The sequence below is a fragment of the Heliangelus exortis genome, chromosome 8 (genome assembly GCF_036169615.1).
Source record: "Heliangelus exortis chromosome 8, bHelExo1.hap1, whole genome shotgun sequence".
Classification (NCBI taxonomy): domain Eukaryota; kingdom Metazoa; phylum Chordata; class Aves; order Apodiformes; family Trochilidae; genus Heliangelus; species Heliangelus exortis.
In genome coordinates this window covers 10,336,848-10,354,405 of record NC_092429.1, presented here as the reverse complement: position 1 = coordinate 10,354,405, position 17,558 = coordinate 10,336,848, and the positions used below count along the sequence as shown (strand labels likewise).

The 17,558-nt window shown below is 45.9% G+C and overlaps 2 protein-coding genes across 6 annotated transcripts in view; one reads left to right on the top strand and one right to left on the bottom strand.

Annotated features, from left to right (window-relative positions):
• ERI3 (ERI1 exoribonuclease family member 3) overlaps positions 1-12,442 on the bottom strand; it is a 131,814-nt gene extending 119,372 nt beyond the window's left edge. For 3 of the 5 annotated variants that reach the window (XR_011727066.1, XM_071750394.1, XM_071750396.1), the window contains exons 1-2: positions 12,357-12,442; positions 2,496-2,770 (exon numbers count right to left, since the gene is read on the bottom strand). Coding sequence is in view for 4 of the 5 variants with exons in the window: in XM_071750394.1 (XP_071606495.1) it covers positions 2,496-2,747 (252 nt within the window). In the remaining variant the exon portion in view is untranslated. The other 2 variants (XM_071750395.1, XM_071750397.1) reach the window with 2 other exon arrangements.
• On the top strand, positions 9,727-12,763 carry LOC139798766 (uncharacterized). The gene is made up of 2 exons (XM_071749802.1): positions 9,727-9,762; positions 11,822-12,763. Exons 1-2 carry the CDS (start codon positions 9,727-9,729, stop codon positions 12,761-12,763), a joined length of 978 nt encoding a protein of 325 aa, XP_071605903.1.
• The last annotated feature ends 4,795 nt before the right edge of the window (positions 12,764-17,558 follow it).

The following is a 17,558-nucleotide window of genomic DNA, read 5'->3' as shown; positions in this document are numbered from 1 at the left end:
CTGCAAGGATGCTCCCATTCCTCTGCAGGTGTAGGGCAGGGAGCATGAAGGACTCTACATGCCTTACCCAGAAGCGCTAAAGCAAAGGGCAGCAGCAATGAGGCACTGTGCCAGCACTTCCAGGCACTGGAGCCATGAGGCAGGCACTTCCCATGGGAATACCACTGTCCTTGACCCTCCTTGATCCCCATTACAGGGGCCATACCAGGAACCCTCAACGGGAGACTGGGCAGCATGAAAGGGGATGGAAATGAAGGAGTGTTCAGGGCTCTGGAATGAGCATGAAGGATTTCCCCAGGGATCAAGCTGCTGGTTGCAGAAGAGCACAAGTAAATACAGCGGGATGGGAAGCAGATGTGACACTCACACACCTCAGTGCAGTTAGAAAGACAGCTCTTTCAGCAGTTTCTGGTAAGAAGTCAGGATATTTTCAAGAGCAGATAGTGAGAAGTGTGAAGAGTGCTGAACAGTGGCAAGTGCACTCTGCAAGACTTAGGCTGAGATGGCTACATTACAGCTATGCCACTTAAAGTAGCCTGGATCACAGCCTAGCTCTGCATGCAGCCTCCTCGTCAAATCCCAATGCATTTGAATTTCATTGTATCTAGACTTCTATTTTGCAGGTATTAAAACAAAAGCAGAAAAAGGATCAGAATTGCAGTAAAGATCACAACCTGACCATTTCTAGTTTCCAGGTCTGTCCTTGGACTGGACGCACAAAACCTTTCAGCTCCAATAAAAGATCCTGCCACTAGAAACTTGCACAGCACATGGCTGAAATACACAGCACAATTTGCGTGCCAAAATATACACCCCAGCAGTGGAGAGGACAAAAGCCATTCTGGTCAGCAAAAAGTTAAGATGTAGGTAGTGGCATCAACTGAAGTCACATTTTATAAAGCTGCTTGATTCCAGCAGGCACCTTTAGCCTCTCCAGCTACACTGACTGCCACATAGCAAAAGCCATTTCTCTTATTTGTCAAACTAATTTGTTGGTGAGGATGTGAGGGACTGATGGCCCTTTCCACAAACAATATGATGCAGGCAAGTACTGAACACAGCAAACTGGGAACACTGAAGAACATCTCCACCTTAAAGGTGCTATGTCACCATCAAAATATATAGCAGATCTGCATTGGCCCAGACCATTACTTTCCCTGGCAAGGACTTGGGGACAAAGCTCCTTAAAACAGTAGTAATCATATTCCACTCATGCTCCTTTTTACTGCCAGCTGTAAACTAGCTCCACATGCATCATGGTTTTGCATCAAAATGTGCACAGACCAAACCCATATCCAAAGGGACAAGGTAGATCCAATTTACAGCTTTGACAGGTCTGTGCACCCGAGGCGGAGCGTGCAGGTAATAGCCTGACATCTCACTTGGAGAGTGGTTAAGACCCTGCTAGCAGAACTGGGTGCAGAGCCACAACAGCCTCCCACAAAGACCCACCAAAAGAAAAAGGAATTTGCTGTCCATTTTTCAGGAAACATGAGGCAGGTGGCATTTGCCAAGGCACTACTGGGGAAGAGAGAAACCAGGTTTAATCCCAACTTGCAGCATCCCTTTGACAGAACACACCTAAAAGAAACCACAGCTTTATTGGGAAATGAATATTGTATCAATGAGAGGCCAGGCTGCAGCCTGTGTAGTCTTTGGTATATTTCAAACAAAGCAAAGGGAAGTTATTCTGATATAGCCTATATAACTGGCCAATTTTTTGGCAGAGAAAGGTAAGAAGCCTGAATTCCACTTAGAATCAGAAATTCAGTCTGTTTGTCACCAATCAATAGTAGTCTCTTTTTAGCAAGTTTTTCTAATTTTAAGGGAAACCCTAGGTCCATTCCACTGAAAACTGAAAATGTATTTACTAATATGCTCTACTCTAGTATGGAAGAACTACCTGCAGAAAAACCTCTGATCTCATCTGCACCTCTCTATGTCTTAAGCGGTAAGGCACTGGAAAATCTCTCTGAATCTGAACTCTTCCTTTCTCATTACACTCAGGCAAGACAACTCCATCAAAATCAGATAACTCAAAACGATTGTTCATCTCTACTTAGAAACACCACTATGTTGCACATATTCATATTATCCAAACTATTTTTCCAAAGCTGTTGGCTACCAAGAGCCTTTTTTCCTTGCAGAATCAAACAAGGCTGCTGGGAGTTCTCTACTAATAAATGTTCACAGCCAGAACATTTAGACCCTCCCCAGTTCAGGCAGATGACAAGCATACATGACTTGACATATGTTTTCAATGACATGTGAACTGTCATTTCTTTGATGGAAATTAAGCTCTTTCTCATTCCCACTGGACTGTCCTGGCATCACTCCTGAGAGCAGGTGACTGGTAAGAGCCCTGGAGGACCAGCAACAGAAAGCAGGTGGGACAAACCAGAGAAGATGTGTGCTGGCACCATACTTTTCCCTTCCACCTCTCAGAACAGTAGAAGCAACTTGCAAGCAGATAATTAACAGGATCGACTATTTACCTGAGGATGAATCTGTGGTTTATCACATGTAGCCTCAAAATCCAGCACTAAGAAGTAGTGATATCTCTGTGGAGGGAAGGATGACATTGCTGCCATGGAAGCTCCAAAGCCGTGGGACGCCAGTTTCCTGCTTACGATGGAGTCGTACCCTTTGAGAACACCAGGGGAGAGGAGGGAGCACACAGCTTGTCTTGTCCTTGGAAGTAAGTTTTGGTGAAACTTTGCTGCTCCAGTATGGAGGAGTGCTATCATTGAACATCCAGAGGCATCTGAAACTGAAGACAGACTCATGTTACTCATCCACACATACACCTCATCTCTCCTAGTATCTCCTCACTGTCCTCCTCTGACACGGATTTTCTCTGTGCTTCCCGGTAGAGGTTCCAGCATCACAAACCTGAAATAACACAGTAATCTGCCCTAAGCATGACAGGTGGTAACTGGACTAAGCTCAAGGTGTCCAAAATCGCAGGCATCTGGAAATTAACCTCTGCAAATAGCTCTAAATTAAGAGCTATGAGACACAGAACAGTCATGACTTCAGGCAACAAATCACAACCTCCCTCTGAACCATATCATATCAGAACACAACACAAACCTTTTAAAAATGGAAAATCTGGTCTAATCTTCATTGACATTTCTGAGGAGGCCTTTCATCTTTTCTTATACAGTGCAACTTCTGCTACGTGGTAAGAGTCAAACAAAGGAATACACCTAATCAACACTACAACCAAACAGTTTGGCCTTGAAACACCTGTTAGTTACCCCAAAACCTGCCACTCCATTAAACAAAAAAACCACATGTGTCTGGTGGCTGGAAAGCTTCTCTCAAGGGAAGTTCTCATTTGCTCTGTATACAAAGATTCTCACAGACGTGATTCTAGTGCCACACTTGTTTTCATACTTAGGGTATTTGTCAGAGGAGGATAATGGTTCAACAAAACCACGCATGAACTTCAGGGACTGCAGGAACTGCAAAAAAGCAAGTAGGACTCTATGGGTTACAGCCTTCCTCCCAAAGAAATACCTCAGCCAGCCACCACCTTCTGATGCTTCAATTTAACATGTTATCCATGCAAGACTGCCTGGATATCCTCACTCCCTTTTTTTCTTTTAAAACATTCCAGGAAAAAGTTGACATGACTGTCACTGCCCAACATGGTCCAGCCTTGGGGCTGTTAATAGGTTTATTGGGATGAAAGTTCAAGCCCAGCTCATGGAGGTGTCACACAGCTGGGCACAGTGACCGACAGCAAAACAAGTGAATTGCAACAACCCAGTCCTGTTGAACAAGGATATGGGTACCCCCTAAATATGTACACATGGAGATCTTACTACACAGAGATTTAAAATCCATCACCATGGTTGGTCCCACTGTTCATGGCTCAGGCTGAGAGCTCCATCACAGCACATGCCACCCACCCACGTGCCTGGTTTCTGAGTGTAGCATCCCCACACCAGTGCTCGCTTTTTACTCTGATACCCAGGGCAGGGAGTGCCCACTGCAGGACACAGAGCCGAAACGGGCGCGGCAAAGCACGGGACTCACCGCCCAAACAAAGTCACTGTTTGCACAAAAGGCAGCGTTTGCTCTCTCCCATCCGTTAGTCCGGCAGGTAAATAATGCACGTGCCAAAACACACACTTAATGAGGTAAATAATATGCCTTGAATAACAGCTAAATCTGTATTTACCTGTGAGACCAGAGAAACTCAGAAGGACCAGATTAGGAGATAATTGCGGCTGAGCAGGTTGTGTGCTTGGGGTAAACATGCGTTTAGTAACCTTCTCTTTCCAAGGGTTTGAGTGAAAGGCAAAAATCAAAGGAGCTGGGATGTTTAAGACTGAATCACGCTGCCAATTCCATGATGCAAATGCATCCTTACCTTGTGGCTTTCATGTTTTGGGGAGCTGCTTGCTTTATTAAAGCATTGTGCCAAGCAGCAGGTACCCAGAAAACTGAAAACTCATGTTACAAAACCACAATGAAGTGCCCAACATTACATTTATTCTAAAGAGGCTCAGTTCTACCTATTGCTTTTCCATCTACAGCTTTTACTGTCATTAATAAATGCATTACAGCCAAATAGAAGTTAGTTATATTCACTTCTAATCTTCCCCAGATAAGAGAAATTTAAGGTATACGTGCTTTAAATCTTCAAGCTACCAGATGTGAATCTAAAGGCCCATCACAGTAAATACAATATCTCAGAATAAAGCATCTTGTAAGCTAGTTGTGGTAAAACCTGCTCTTTAGTCTACTGCATAAAGTAAAATATACAGTCAGAGTGAGGGAGGCAGGAAGGCTCCAACCCCTACATCAAAATCAGGCAATAAAACATCCTTTATCCACCCACGCACAGCAAGATCAATACTTCTGTAATGTATCTTAACTAGCAAGACCAGGACATCAGACATTAACCCCAGAAACATTTAGGCTGCACCCCACAGCAGTGCAGAGGTCCCCGAGTCCACATAGCAAAGAAAATTCTGCCACCTCATCAGGATTTGAACACATCACCACATGGACACAAGCAGCACCACTCCAGACCCCAGCAGGTCTGCAACACAGGTACTGTGGGACATAAGCAGAAAGAAGTAAGAGTCAACATCTAGTGCTGCTTATACCAACAACTTCTGCAGGTGGTCCATGTCTGGATGACAGGACCAGGCTCCCCATCCTAAAGTCAGCTTCCCTCCCTTCCTCCCCACCCTCCTGTGTAGCAGAGGGAGAAATGCTCTAAAGAAAGGTGCACTGGTGGGGTATTGCTCACCAGTTCCCCTACACAGATGGCACACAAATAAGAGCAAACCCACTGCAAACTCTGCACCTTCAGCCAAATGAAGTTTTAACTGCATGTTTACCCAGCCACTGCTCTAGGTGCCCTGGGAAGACCTCACATCATCTTCTCTGGCAAGGTCAGAGTGCCTCAGAGCACAAGATAGCTGGTGAGCAAACACACTTTATTAGAAGTCACGTAAAGCATTTTTAACAGCTACAACAATGCAAAGCACTAGTAATTATCCCATATTTTTTTCCAACAGACAACAATGTTAGCAATGCAGCTTCAAAAATTAGAAACCCAGCTCTATCCATATAAATCCACATGTTCAGTGATACCATTTCCAAACCTATGTAAAACAGCACATATTTCTTAGGCACTCAGAGTTAGATTATAATCTCAGACAGTCCAAGCTGTCACACCTGGCATTCAACCCTAGTAGGTTAATACTTCCCATCACACAGCTCCAGTTCCTTACACAGACACGTATGAAACATAATGGGACCATGAACTGAGGCTGGACTTCAGGAATTAGTTTGACAGATTGTACACAGACATAGGAAAATGTGACAGCACTTTACATTTGCAACAACCAGGAACAAGGGAAATGGCCACGTATGGTGGCTTTCAGTGATGTACAACAGTGTGTGCTACATGTGACATCAGCTATTATCAGCAACTGTCTTTTAAAAATAAATTAAAGCAAAAATTAATCTCTCTACATCAGCTGCAGGTAACAGGACAAGTTTAGGCTGCCCACAGCTCTTGTTAATGGTCCAAGGTCTTGATATTGAAGCATAAGTTTGATCACCAGCAAGTAAGGAAAGCCCAGAGAAAGACAAGTGCCAGCTGGAGCTGTCAGCTTGCCAGGAGCCCCACCAAGCACAGTGTGGAGAATCTGCACCAGCAGCTGTGGTGCTCCAGGCTTCCCATGAGGGAAGCTGCTTAGTGACAACCATGAGTGGCAAGGAATGGGATGGGGAGCTCCTGTCACATGAAGGACACCCATGGAAAAAAGTCAGCAGTGCATTGCAAGTGCTCTCCCTCACTGGTGGGAGAGCCCTAAAGCCATGTAGAGATGGACATCATGCAAGATGCAGAGGGTTAAATTTGGCAAGAGACTAATCAGCCTACAAACTTCAGCTTAATGGGTTCTTTACTCATAATAGTAATAGTTAATTTTTACAGCTTCTTCTAATTAGTCACCTGGCAGCAAGAGAAGACAAAAGTGCAACAACCTGCCTTCCACCCAAAAATATTCCCCTTCACTGTCCATTTTGATAAGCTGGTGCAGGAAAGGGGCAAGAAGACAAACACCTAATCTCAGGTTGGAGGAGCAACCCAAGAAATTTTAAGTTTTACAAGAGCCTCCATTCACACATAAAATTACTTTGTTACGGCAATACAGCCCTCCACCATATTAAAAACCAAACCACACCAAAACCCACACTAATCTAAAGGACAAAACAAACAAAAATGAAAAAAATAAAAGCAATTGAGGTTTGTGAGACATAAGCATCAGTTTACCCCCTGTAAAAAGCCCAGGCAGGGGCAGCTGTAAGTCCTGGTATTTGACAGACAACTGAACTCAAGGCTAAAAGCAACCAAAAGCAATCCAAAATGTAAGTCAGGTTTGTCTTAGTTTATTAAATTATAGTGTCTTATTTTATTAAATTCTAGAAAGCAAAAAGATAGGGTAATAAAGATGCTTTTTGTAGAACAAAATGGCATATATTTAGCAACACCTGGAACAGAGTAAAACAAAAACATGCATTTTGGTAGCTGTTCAAATGCCTACTCAGAGGTCAAATGTGAGCCCATATTTCAGTTGTGTGAAGACATAACTGAAGAACAATAGAGATAACATTTTTAAAAAATCAACCTTAATCTAAAACCAAATATTTCATTATACAAACTACAGTCCAAAAGACAGCACCTGGCTAGCCTAGGAGGCAAGAAATGAGACTATGAACAAACCCAGCTTATCCAATGCCACTGTCAAAACTTGCAAAAAAATTAAATAAATACATGAGGTAAAACAAACAACAAAACACAAAGCTTTTAGAACCATTTTAATAATGTAACATGATGTCAGACAGGCAAATTTTCTTCTTTAATATGTTAACCTCACAGTATCATCCCTTGAACATGAATCCAGTACACTCCCATGGTTGCACCCCTTTGCTTTTGGCTGAGTTTGTCTCTGGTACTGCCCATGTTTTGGAAAATCTGCAAAGCAACTTTCCCAGAGCATTGCCATGGGATGCCTACATCCTGCCCCATCACTGCTCAGCCCAGATACAACTTGGCATTAATCACTTTGTTTTTACAGCACTCTGCAATCACACCCAGCCTCTTCCAGCTACAGATGAAGAGGTCCCTGTTCTCAAGAACTTACAGTCTAAAATTAGACAATACAAAAATTGAGGGTAGCAGCACAGAAGAATGAGGGTTACCAGAGTCAAATCAGGCAACTACTCATCTGGGAAATCCATGCATCTTGGTAGGTCAACTAAAGAAAATAATTCACTGTATATGGGCACCAACTTCCTTCTACATGGGAAGAGACAAGTGAACATGGAAAGGGTTGACTAAAGGATGGAGGGTACTCTGGGGTTAAGGAAGGTCTCTCCCATTTCTTGAACTCAATCTTCCCGCCGCGTTCCTTGGCTGGTATGTCAAAGGCACCACCAGTATGTCAGCTATGTCAGAGCACCAGAATCTCTTCCATTGTGACATCACAGACGTGATGGCTTGTGAGATCACAATGAGCGAGGCCGAAGGCGCTGATTACTTAGGGAAGCACTTGCTGGGGCTATCACACCCTATGAGCCTGGGAAACAAACACATCTCAGTTCACTTGACAAGACAGTGAAACCCACACAAGACTTCACAGTGGCAGGACATGAACTCATCCAACCAGACTTCCCAGGAGCTGTCCCAAAGATGCACGGTACAATTCCACTTCAATTTTATTAGGCCACCTCTGCCAGGCAACCCACTTTCCTCAGCTACTTGACTGGTCTCCTAAGACAGGTTTTGCTGTGTATTTTTAAACCTTCTCCAAGAGTAACTTGGCAAGCAGGTCTAAGCTGAAGTCTGAAGAAATTCCACACAGTAAAGGACTGGTCACTTATAGGATATGTAGAAGAAGGAAACAGCAAAAAATTTAACAAAGAAGCAACAGAGATGCAGACAGTGAAAGACTGAAAAGCCACAGTGGAAGAGTGGATTTGGTATTAAGGAAGACAACAGTTGCAGAGGATCAGACCAAGAACCCTCTAGTCCACGCTTCCTCCTCTGTGTGGGAGCCATAAGAAATTGTATCAGGGTGAAACTACACAAGTGGAGTTAACCAAGCCAATAGTTCTGAGAGACCAAAAAACCACAGTCCTGCCCTTCCTTCTCAGTCTTACTCTTCTCCTGACTACCTTATACAGTTCCTGAGCTTCTCGGGCCCTTCCATGAGCTGACTTAACCACCAGAGCACATAAAAGGGCTAAGGCAGCCAGAATAGAAAACAACTATAACCAGTTATTTTCCTGCTCATTTAGTGAGACAAATCAGCTTGGGGCCAGGCTGGCTGAGTAGCAAAGCTCAAAGGAGGGGATGGACCCACACAAGCAGAAGCAGGAAGGAGATGAGCTATTGGTCAGCTCACCTGCTCACCAAACCACATACTCAGAGCAGGATACAGACACCTGGGATGGCTTGGCACTTGGAAGGAAACAGAGGAGGTATTTGGCTCTAGCAGCATAAACTCTGAAGTCAGAAAGCCCATCAGATCATCCTGTCTGAACCTCACACAGTACCAGCCATAAAGTTTCCACTTCATTAGTCCTGAACTGAGCCCAAAGGTTTGGACATCTTTCAAAAAGATTTCATAAAGTATGGAGGCTCCCCACTACCTTCAGACAGCTCGTTCCAATGGTCAATCCATTTGTTGTCAAAAAAATAACATCTTTGCTTTCATTTGAACCTTCCCAGCCCTGGTCTCTGAAGCAAGTTCTGAAATTTATGGCATTCCAATGCTCTCAATACAGAGCTCCCAGGGCCAGATGTAAGAGATTCATAGCTAGTAAGCTTCTCATCAGAAAAAGAGACTACTGCATGTTGGTCTAATTTAGTGGAAAGGAGACGTAACAGGCTACCCTTTACTTAATGGAATATAGAACGCATCATTACTTGATTTTCATACACATGAACGCCACAGTTGTTCAAACCACTTATACAGCCACACACCTTCATTATCTGAAAAATGAACTAGAAGATTAACACCTGAGAGTGCCAAATGAATCTCAGTCTGGGTTCAGGGAGGCAGCACTTGTACTGCTCAATACACTGGTCACTTCTGATCTTCGTAAATTAATTCCAGAAGTGTTAGAAGGCTGTACTCCACCCAAGAGGATTTGTCTGGTAGACAGACAAATGCTCCAAGCAGCGCAGCAATGGGGCATGGTTTCCACACAAATCTCAGTGGGCCAGTGAGCCCAGAAAACCAACCAGGGAAGATACTGACCCTAATTCAACCACACAGGAAAAAACAACTGTAACTAAAACAGATGGAAAAAAAAACAAACAACAAAAAGATAAATATTGCTTGTTTTAATTGGGAGTGAAGCTGTCTTTACCTGCACAACATAACTGCAGAGAACAGAACTTCCCAGACAGCATTTAGCCAGCACAAGTAACTTCGGCTTAGGGGAGAGAAAGTTGCCAAATATTATGTAGCAGCAACAGCCAGCAGCTCTGCTCTAGGTTACATTTTGAGAGCCACCACTTGAACCCTTCTCCCCTCATTGCCACTTGCCACTGCACTGCTATGTTACTCCAGCACTATCAGAGTAAAACAGCAGGAGCCTAAGGATGACTGTTTCCAGCAGGAACAGGTGCTTCAGATCCAAGGACAGACTTGTAAAAAACACACAGTTGTTTAATAGCTCTCAGGGCTCTCCTATAAGCACAGCCCCCCACGGTGGTAAACACCTACACCCTATACCAGACCTGAGCTCTACAGTCTCATGGCCCTTTACAGCAGGTGGCTACCGGGCTACTGAATCAATACATCGGCAGAGCCCAGTGCAAAAACTTCACACATTTAAGTCCTTTCCAGAGCTATGTTTCCAAAAGTTGAGGGGGCTGAGGAAGAAACAATATAACTAAAGTAAAAATCAAAGCCTACCAACATTAACAGAATCAAAACAAGATAAGCACCAAACCAGCTGTAATTTGGGAATTCCTCCTAAAGGAATCAAACTGAAGGTAAGTATCTCTCGACTGCAGAGAAGAAACTTTAGGTCTTATCAGTGTATATTCAATGCAAGGAGTTCTTTATTTAGCATCAAGAACACAATCATTTTCTTTTTAATGCTCTAATGGGTTTCTTTTGGCTTTCAGTAACACTCAAACTTGTGTGGCTATACAAGCTAACTTAAAAAACAAAAACAAAAAACCCACTCGAAACAAACAAAAAAACCCCAATACACCATTCGTGTACAGCAATCCAGAGTCTGAGAGGAACAAGTACCATAAAGAATTTCGTACCAGAAAAGCATTTCGTCCACACTATAAATTAACAAGAAAATTCAGTTTGAATGCCAGAATACAGCACTTGAAAAGGGAAACAAAAATACCTGGAATCAAATTTCGCAAGTCTATGCACTGAAGTTTAACCAACTCAGCTTCTAGTACATTACTAATTTAAAGAATAATTAATTCTTGGAAATAAATACTCAAATGCCAACTTTAGCATGCAGTGATATGAGATGCTACAATGTTGCAAAGAACAACTAAAGGATAAAATAAATTCATGTTACCATAAAAACCAAAACAGCATCAGCAAAAAAACCTAAACTAAATAAACCCCTCAAACTACTGTCTAAGAGTATCTGATGGGACGAGCACCTTCCAAATGTACCTGCCTGGAGCCCTGCACACCTCATCCTTCCCGTGGTACACTGCAAACATGAACCTGTTAGAAAGCTTGATAGTCCCTTGCCTTGCAGCTGAAAGAATATTAAAAGTTCGGACTAAGCCACAGCTGTCAATCCACCCATTTATGAAACCAAATCTCAAGGAAGAGAGATAAGTAAAGAAGAAACAAAACAAACATGAGACTTCTTAGCAAACAGGCCAGCAATGATCACAGAAATCCACCAGACACAGGACTTGTAAACGACAAAACACGAGGAGTAAATGACAACACCTTTTCATCCATCTCAGTTTAGAAGAAACACCTGTAAACAGTATAGCAAGAAAAGCAGGAATTCCTACTACCAGTTAGAAAACAAACAGAGCTTGCAGTTCTGAGCTTTCTCAAGTTTACTTCAGCCTCAAGACCTGAGCCAGGTGACCAGCTCATCCTCACAGGATTTAAAAAAAAAAAAAAAAAAAAAAAAAAAAGTCAAACCTGCAACTTCTTCACCACCTCTGCCTATCAACCTCCATATCCCAAAAAAAACACGAAAAACCCCGGTGGCCGCTGCCTCTGGCTCACCCCGCACTGCCTCACTCCCCGGCTACACAGGCTTTCCCCTCCTGCAGCCCGAACTGCAACCGGTCCCGTCCAACTGGGACCAGGGGGGACTGCTTCAGCTGCAGCCGCCACCCTCGGGACTTACACCCCAGGAAGCGTCCGGGGAGCTGCGGGCCCGGCAGCCCCGAGCTCCGGTAGAGAGGAGCCGGGGCTCGGCGTCGAACAGCCGAAGCGCCGCACGCCTGCCCGCCGCCTTCCCTCGGCCCGGGGCCGCCCCCCGGCTCCCACGGCCTCCCCACGCCCTGACCCACGGCCCGGCTCGCCGCCCCGCACGCTCCCGGACACGGCCCCGCCGCCGCGGAGGGCCAGGCCGCGCCCCCCCGTCCCCGGCCGGGCCTCCACCCCCCGCCCCGAGCCACGGCGGCCCCACGCCTCCGCCAGGCCTGCCGGGCCCCCGAGCCGGCCGGAACCCGCCACGGCCGTGCCGCCGCCCGCTCCCCGGCGGCGCCGCTCCCCCCGCCGCGGCGGGGGCCGCCCCGTCCCGGCCGTGCCCCCCCGCCCCGCACACGCTCCGCACCACGAGTCCCCAACACCGCCACTCACCTCCGCGCACTCTGACCCCCGACCTCGCTCTGAGCGACAGCGCCGTCAGCCAACCACAGCGCCTCCTGCCGCCGCCGGAGGCGGGGCTTCCTGCCCGTCTCGCCCCTCGGCGCATGCGCAAGGCGCAGGCCTCGGCGCGGTGCACGCTGGGGCTTGTAGTCCCGCACCGTGGCACCGCCCCCTCGCCCGGCCTCGCCGCGTGGCCGCGCCTCGACGCCGACGCTGCGCAGGATCCGCCTGGTCCCCCGGTGCCTTCCCTCGGGGGCCGCTCTGCTGTGCGCTTATCGGGCACCGATTCCCCTCCGCACTCGTTAACCTCCTGGTGCCCTTGTGGCCACTCTTTCCCCACCCGTGTGCCCCTGGGGTCATCCCATGGTATGCCAGGTGCCACCTCCTCCGCCCCCTGAGGCCTCCCCTCTGTGTTCAGCCCGGGATCTGGTCGCTCCAGACTTCAACAGACCCAGCATCAGCCCTATATATAATGTGATAATCACATGTATGTGGTGTTCACGTTGTCTGCAGCAGAGAGAAGCTCTGTCCCTTGTGCGCTGCCGGTGGGCGCAGGTCTTGTTAGGGACCCCTCTGCTGCCACCTCATTTCCTGGCTCACATGGGTGTTGTATGTACTGATAACTCTCTCAGTCCTAAAGGTGCCCAGGTGGGGCTGCACTGGTAACCACAGCTGACGCTGTCTCCCTCTGATCTGGATTAATTGCAAGTCAGGTCCCTCAGCAAGCATGCGGCTTCCATCCTACCTCTTGCTTGGAGATCAGTGAACAGCTTCTTCTGTCTTTGTGCAGCTCTCTGATCCTAAAACTATGCCTACACCTTGCCCAGTTTCTGCTAGACACCCCAAAGCTGTGGCATCTCCTCCCCAGACCTGTGGCTGGCACCTTCAGCTGGGACACGCATCGTACCTGTAAAGATACCAAATCTTTACCCTGCTATCCCATCCGTAACCTTTGGAAAGTGCAGCTGCAATGAGAATGAACTGGCTGGGGCCATTCGTCCTTTGCCACCTCCTCTGCTCCCCATATGAATTCACACCTCCAGATTTCAAGCCAGCAGCTCCTCTGCACTGTCCCTGATACACATGTGTGAAGAGATCACTCAGATTCACTAACCCACACAAGCAGAACTGTGACAGACCAAGAGGCCACCTCAGCCATCCTCTGCCTGCAGGCAGAAGCAGTCATTCCTCTTTGTCATCTTGCTGTCTTCTTCAAATCATCCCTTAAGACTTTCTATGGCTCTGTGCCTACAAATATTGGACAAAGGTAAGCTTCAGGGTGCAGAGATCACTGACTGCTGCTCCACGCGAGGCTGCTTGCTCTTTCCTGGCTGCCTGGATGGATCTGCCTGGAGTTTATCCTTTTTGTCTGTTTGTATGCAGCCTTGAACTTGGGAGGCCTGAATCATGAAAGTAGCATGTCAGAACTATAAAAATACCACCAGCAAACCATTTAATAATAGAAAGAGTTCCTTTATGCCCTCCTAGATTTGGCATCTCTCAGCCTGCCACCCACATTAAGCAAGGATAATGTGAAGTTTTACTTCTAAGCTTAGCTGCATCGCTGTGATTTGTCTTTGGTGACTGATGTATGGTTTGCCAGGAGCCCAGGAAAGCAAATAGGGGGCCTTTGTAATGTGGTGTTCCTTAAGTGATCTGTCCCTGCTCTTCTTTCTCAGGTCTGGAAACTGGCTGAGATATGCTTGAAATGATTCTGCAAGCCCCAAGCTTGAGATTTAGGACTTGCAGCCTGCCTGTGTTTCTAGGAGGATGAGGGAGGAGGCCTTTTCAGTGCTGACCTCTGTACCTAGCAGTAAAAAATATTCTTTTTTTCTCTGTCTAGACAAACAATGAATGGCTCAGAGATGCGTGCATGTCATTTTTTCATCAGCCAAGCCTGGTGCTGTTTTCCAGGTTTGTCAGGTAGCACAGCAAGCAGGTGATTTCCTCCTGCTCATGTGTGGATTATTTTTTTGGGTGGAACGCCTTTTCCCAGAGGAGCATCTGCAATAACCAGGAGCAACATCCTCAGTTCTGCCAGCTTCAGTGACCCTTATGATACCCTTACATCTTGTTCTCCAAAGTCTGCAGGACAGCAATGCAATTGCCTACAGCAGCTGCACTTTCACAAGATGACTTTTTTTCTGGCACAGCTATTCTCTGCCAGAGAAGACAACCAAACCAGTTTGAAGAGACCCATGTTTTATTAAAAATTGTCACTGTTTCCTTAGTGTTCACATATAAACCTGTCTTATGTGAGTGTGCATGTCTTGAACAGACACCAGAGACTACTGAAAATGTCACCTATAGATTAATCTGGCTCACTTCTGGCTTCTGTAAAAATGAATAAGGGTGATCAATAGATCCTGTGGCCTCCCTATCAATGCACATGGGCCCTGTAACATCCTCAGTGGGATCAGTTCCCCTCCCAAAGGGACTCAGGCAGTGGCAGAGCTGTGAAATGCAAAGGTAGACAACTGCCATGAGGCCCTGGGCAAGGAAAGCTCATAAACTGGGTCACACAGATGAGGAAAATGGGGCAAAAGGGCTGAGAGTTGCTGATCAGGGTCACCTTAGTTATTCCTGGTAACACAGGCAATGCCAGTCCTGCTACCCCGTTGCCTCAGGACCAACAGAATCAGCCCTCTGTCAGTCCAGGAGCAGGTGAGTGTGTTTCAGGAGCAGCTCTGGTGTCTTAATTGCTTGACCTACTTTAGAGATTTTGGGATGGCTAGAAGAAGCCCAGAGGAAATAGGGTCCAGGCTGGAGCAGTGTCCAGGCTGTCCTGATTTACACAAAGGACTGTCTGAATACCATGGGGAAAGGGCAGCTCAAAGCTTCCAGCTCTGCTCCCCTCTCCTGTGACTGGATCCCTTGTTCTGCTGCCAGCAGATCCAGAACCCTGGTCTACAGTTACTTGTAAGGTTTTTTTGTTTTAAAACCCCAGCAGTTTCTTAATAAAGCATCATTTTATTTAGCACAGCTGTACAGCCACCTCTGGGCTTTACAAGAAAGCAGCAAACCAGTGGGGCAGAATAAGGCAGAAAATTCAGAATAATTCTGCCCAGCCCTAGCTCCAACTGTGCATGGCAGCTTCAGGGGATCCTCTATGTGAATAAGGGGCTGAGCCCACTCTAGCCAAAGATGAAGTATCAAGTCACTGCCTGCTGCTGGGTCAGCAGAGAGGAGGAAGGAAGATCCCATCATCCAGCCCTGCTCCTGGTGCCTCCTTCCCAAGGACCCATGGAGCACAGCTCTGTTAAAAACAATAGGATTTTACAAATTTTGGCAGAAAGAAACATCACCTCATTTTAAAGGCAACTCCTTTTGATTGGTTCAGCTTCTTATGCTGAATACAACTTTTAATTGTCTTATAATACACACGACAAGTAGTCTTGTATCACTGTTTTCTACTTAACAAGTTAATAACATGCCAACCCAAATCCTTCAGTTACTAATGCCACCGGTGGGACTCATTAACCAACACAAACACATATTTAAGGGAATACCAATATTCACAATGTACATGTTTATATTCATTTTGTCATTCTTGAAACCACAGCTCAGTTCATGTATTCTGTTGAAACATATGTTTGCAGAGGATTTGTCCCTCCCTTTTCCTCTAAACACATGCGCTGTCACTGGGACATCATTCTGGTGAATGATACTCATGACAGCTTGCCATCATGGGAAGCTATTCCTAGCCCTCAATTAAAGGGTGTTTTGAAAGAAAGCAGCTCAGTCAACCCTGATGGGAGCAAGTGTGTCTCTTTGTTTGACAGTGACCCCCCCCTTAATGAATTTAGGAGCAGTAGGAATAGCATCTCTGTGGGTCCAGGAGGTTTGCCAGTGCAGCACAGGGCTCTTGGGTGGCAACGACAGGAGATTTTACAAGTTTTGATGTCCTTAGCAAAGGAAAGGCAAGAGGATTTCAGATACTAAGAGCAGTCCACATGTTGGGATATAGCTCAATAGCTCAGGAAAGGCATCCCAGGGATAATGAACAATTCCCCTCCATCTTCTACTATAATTTCCCATCCAACATTCCAGTAAATTTATTAACATCTATCTTCAAATATGTTTTCTTTCTTACCCATGTTAACCCAAGTAGAAGGCTTCTTTTGGTCTTCTCTGCCTGATAGGTGGGAAACTTCCTCTAATCCCCAGATAAAATTTATTCATAGCTAGTTTACACTAATTTATTCAGACAAAATGGTCCTTCACTTTAACTTGTGGATTTTTTTCCTCTCCTGGTGTATTTATAGGCAGTTCTCAGATCCCAGTCATCTTTGTCATCTTTGTTTTGCTGGGCTAAACAAGCTATTTTATTCTGATGTCTTCTCACCACCTTGGCTTTCCATTTCCCACACTATCTTATCAGACCTCCTCTGCACCTGCTGCGCTTCCAATTAAATTTTCTTGAGCATGAGCACCCAGACTGGAACGTGGTATTCCTGCACTGGGCTCCAAGGCCTCCTACAGTATTTGTCTCTTGACCCTATAAATATCAGTCATATAAACATGCTTAATTTCTGTATTTCCCTCCTCAACAGGGTGGTCCACTCTCAGGGCTTTCTGTTCCTTTTATTTTCTTAAGCACTCCTTGCACAGTAATAAAAATGTACAGACTCAGTGGGGATCTGTTTTAACTTCAAATGTGCTGATTCAGTTCAAAAACCATTAATTCAGCCGGAATCAGGGCTATGGGGTGGAAATCCTTTTCCAGTTAAAACAGAGGTGAGAGGGACAGCCTTTAATAGGCTAGGAAAGAAAAAAGTGCATTAGAGAAACATAGCAGGACATCAGGAAGTGGCTGTTGACTGAACTCTATTAGAGGACCAGGGAGCCTTGGACATTTCAAATCAGGGTGTGACATCTCTGCCGAAGATCTGCTGGAGCTTGGATTTGGGCAAAGTGCTGGGATTTGATGCATGGGAGCATTACATTTCTCTAGCCTGGGCTTTGCTGCCTTGGACATGATGGTTTCTGCTTGACCTCACCTTAACCAGACATGCAAGGTGCTGTAGAAATCTGAGCCAGCCCCCATTATTCAAGAGCACAAGAGGGCTCAATGAAATGCAAAGCAAACAAAAACAGTTGTGTATTTTGGGCTACACACCACCACCATTCCCTCTGCATGGGTCTAGCAGGCACATAGAGCTTGGTGCTATGTGTGAAACTACCACCAAGGTA

Bases quoted from the DNA above. Each gene is read 5' to 3' on its own strand.
- LOC139798766 (XM_071749802.1), top strand. From the start codon at position 9,727: ATGGGGCATGGTTTCCACACAAATCTCAGTGGGCCA. The intron at 9,763-11,821 runs GTGAGCCCAGAA...CCCCTCCTGCAG, and splicing joins ACACAAATCTCAGTGGGCCA to CCCGAACTGCAACCGGTCCC.